Source organism: Telmatherina bonti, assembly GCF_933228915.1.
Source record: "Telmatherina bonti genome assembly, contig: scaffold_262, whole genome shotgun sequence".
NCBI lineage: Eukaryota > Metazoa > Chordata > Actinopteri > Atheriniformes > Telmatherinidae > Telmatherina > Telmatherina bonti.
The window spans coordinates 2,769-5,427 of NW_027634771.1; the positions used below are offsets into that span (position 1 = coordinate 2,769).

General features: G+C 49.5%; 1 protein-coding gene across 1 annotated transcript; it reads right to left on the bottom strand.

The window, feature by feature from the left end:
- Nucleotides 1-349: 349 nt before the first annotated feature.
- On the bottom strand, nucleotides 350-1,405 carry LOC306774256 (trace amine-associated receptor 13c-like; the record flags this gene model as incomplete). The annotated part of the gene is made up of 2 exons (XM_079264254.1): nucleotides 350-1,160; nucleotides 1,242-1,405. 2 exons carry the CDS (start codon nucleotides 1,403-1,405, stop codon nucleotides 350-352), a joined length of 975 nt encoding a protein of 324 aa, XP_079120380.1.
- Between the last annotated feature and the right edge of the window lie 1,254 nt (nucleotides 1,406-2,659).

Genomic DNA, 2,659 nt, shown 5'->3' on the forward strand with positions numbered 1-2,659 from the left:
TCCTGGCTGCAGATGGCCAGGTTGTCGCCATGGTTACTGGTTCAGTCCTTTTGTCGTCCTGTCGGGTTTCAGCTTTTATTTTGTAGTTTTATTTTGTAGTCCTCATCAGAACTCACGCCGCCGGGTTCTGGAGGAATTCTAGGTTAGAAATGGTTTTTGTCGACCAGCATGGCGAGGCAGTAACCTTCTCCATGAGAAATAAAATCCCGTCGGTGCTGCAGGACAGAGGAAGGAGCAGGTCCTGCAGGTCTTTCAGGAATAAAACACAGATTTGTCCCACTGCAGATGTCTGGAGGGAATAAATCTGATAATTAAATCCACCATAAACCACTGGGGGGGGGGGGGGGGTCTATAGCATGATGGCCTGACATGAGCCGGGCTGCAGGATCTGAAGGGTCACAATGAGCTTAATAGATTTTCTAAACCAGGGGTAAAAAAACACGTAGATGATGGGGTTCAGACAGGAGTTAAAGTAAACCAAACATATAACGAAGCTTGCAGAGGAAGCATTGAGGGAGTCGCTCTGACCTGCCAGAGCTACGCAGTAAAACGGACACATGCAGAGCAGAAAGACCACCACCACGACCCCCAGAGTCCGGGCTGCTTTCAGCTCTGATTTCTTCACGGTTCCTGAGCCCTGCAGAGAAACGGCGGCGATGCTGGAGCGCACGGCTCGAGCCTGGGTCACCGCCACCACAAACACTCTGAAATACAGAACTATGATGACAGAAATGGGAAGAATGAAGGAAAACGTCATGTCAACAAACCCAGCCACGTAGTTAATGACAAAAACACACTCGCCAACGCAGGAGTTGGACCTGCCCGGCCTGTCCAGGTTATCCTTCAGAATCAGGCTCTGAAAGACCACCGACGACACCCAGCACAAACACACACACATCTTCACTCTGTTCTGCGTGACCTGGCTGGAGTAGCGCAGCGGGTAGCAGACGGCTACGTAGCGGTCCACTGATATGATGACCATGGTTCCTATGGATGCAGAGGTGACGATATACGCTGAGTACTGATACAGGGTACACATGAGGTCTCCCAGGAACCAGCAGCCATCTAGGAGCATCATCTGGAAGAAGAGAAAGAGTCCTACAAAGAAGTCTGAGACGGCCAGAGAGAGGAGGAGGAGGTTGGTGGGGGTGTGCAGCTGCCTGGAGGAGGAACAGATGGGTATGAAACCACCAGAAACCAGACTGGACTATGGAAAGGTGACAAAAAGGCTGTGAGGCGACCTGAAGTGTGAGATGGAGACGATGACCAGCAGGTTGAGACCTGCAGTGAGAGCGGAGATGAAGGACAGCACCACGTAGGACAGCATGACCTCCGTGTGAGGAATCTGCAGTCGGCTGCAGGACGAGTTGGACAGCTGTGGGAAGCAGAGCTCGCTTTCCTCCATCTTGTCAGGACGAAGCTGCTGCGTTCTGACAGAATCTCAGTCATACCGCACATTTATCTCCTCCTTCCCGTCCCTCGGAGACTTCAGGAGTTTCTTTACTCAACTTTCAAACACAAAGATTTCCACGGTGTCTGTCAGCTGCACCTTTACAGAACACCACCTGTCAGTCTGCAGACGTCACGTTTCCATGGAAATGTGATGTTTCAGCTTCAGCTGTCAGATTCTGAGGTTAAAATGATGGAAAATGAACGTATGAACAGATTAAGCAGCATAAAGACTCATTCACACGTCTTCCTGCTACTGTCTACCTGCTGTCCTCACTGCAGCACCTCCACCTCAGCTGCATCCCAAACGTCTTCTTGGCTTTATTCCAGCCATAGAGGATCATTATTTTCCTGCTTTTCTCATCACTTGTTGATCTTTGGCTGCTCCTGATTGGACGTTACCGTCAGTTTAAGCTCTCTGATTGGTGGAAAGTCTGACAGGAAGTGTCTTCATCATCATGTCCAGGTGAAAATAGAGGTCTCTTAGCAACATGGTAGTGATGGTGATGAAGATGTGATAAATAATGGTGGATTTACCATCTAGAGTCTCTGAATAAACACTACATGTTGTGTCTGGATTGTAGACCTCCTGGACGGATAGAAACGCTGGAAAACCTCCGTAGACCAGCTGGAGGGTCACATGACCAGCTGGAGGGTCACATGACCATCACAGTTAAGGTTGAGATAAATTATCTGCAGTATGTTCAGGATGAAGGATCTGTCTCAGGTCTTAGCTGATGATGGCTGTTGAAGGGATTGTTTGGATTGTATGAGCCGTAATCTTGACAAAACCAGCACGAGCCGGTCCGAGACGCCTAGTAGACCGGCACAAGCCGGTCCTAGAGGCAAGCTGACATGTTGAAGGCTCTGGGAAAACAGCAGGATCTTTAGATCGGAGAACCTGCATCCTGGAGGAGAACTGAGCTGTCATTGCACTGGTGCTCCCCTGGAGGTGATCTGGTGGGGCAGGAGGTGATGCTGAGGTCAGAGTCTCTGAATGAACTGTATGATTGATTGATCTTTATTGTTTAGTATTGTCTGAATGAGGATGGACCTCCTGGACTGTTCGTGTTCCCAGCAAACGGCAGCTTTCATAATGGGGTAGGACTTTACAGAGCGTGAAACAGAAGCATCAGAAGTCGGGACACGATCTGTTTCTTTGCATCTCCACATGCAAAATCCGGGGATGGTGCATTCCTATCCAACCCTC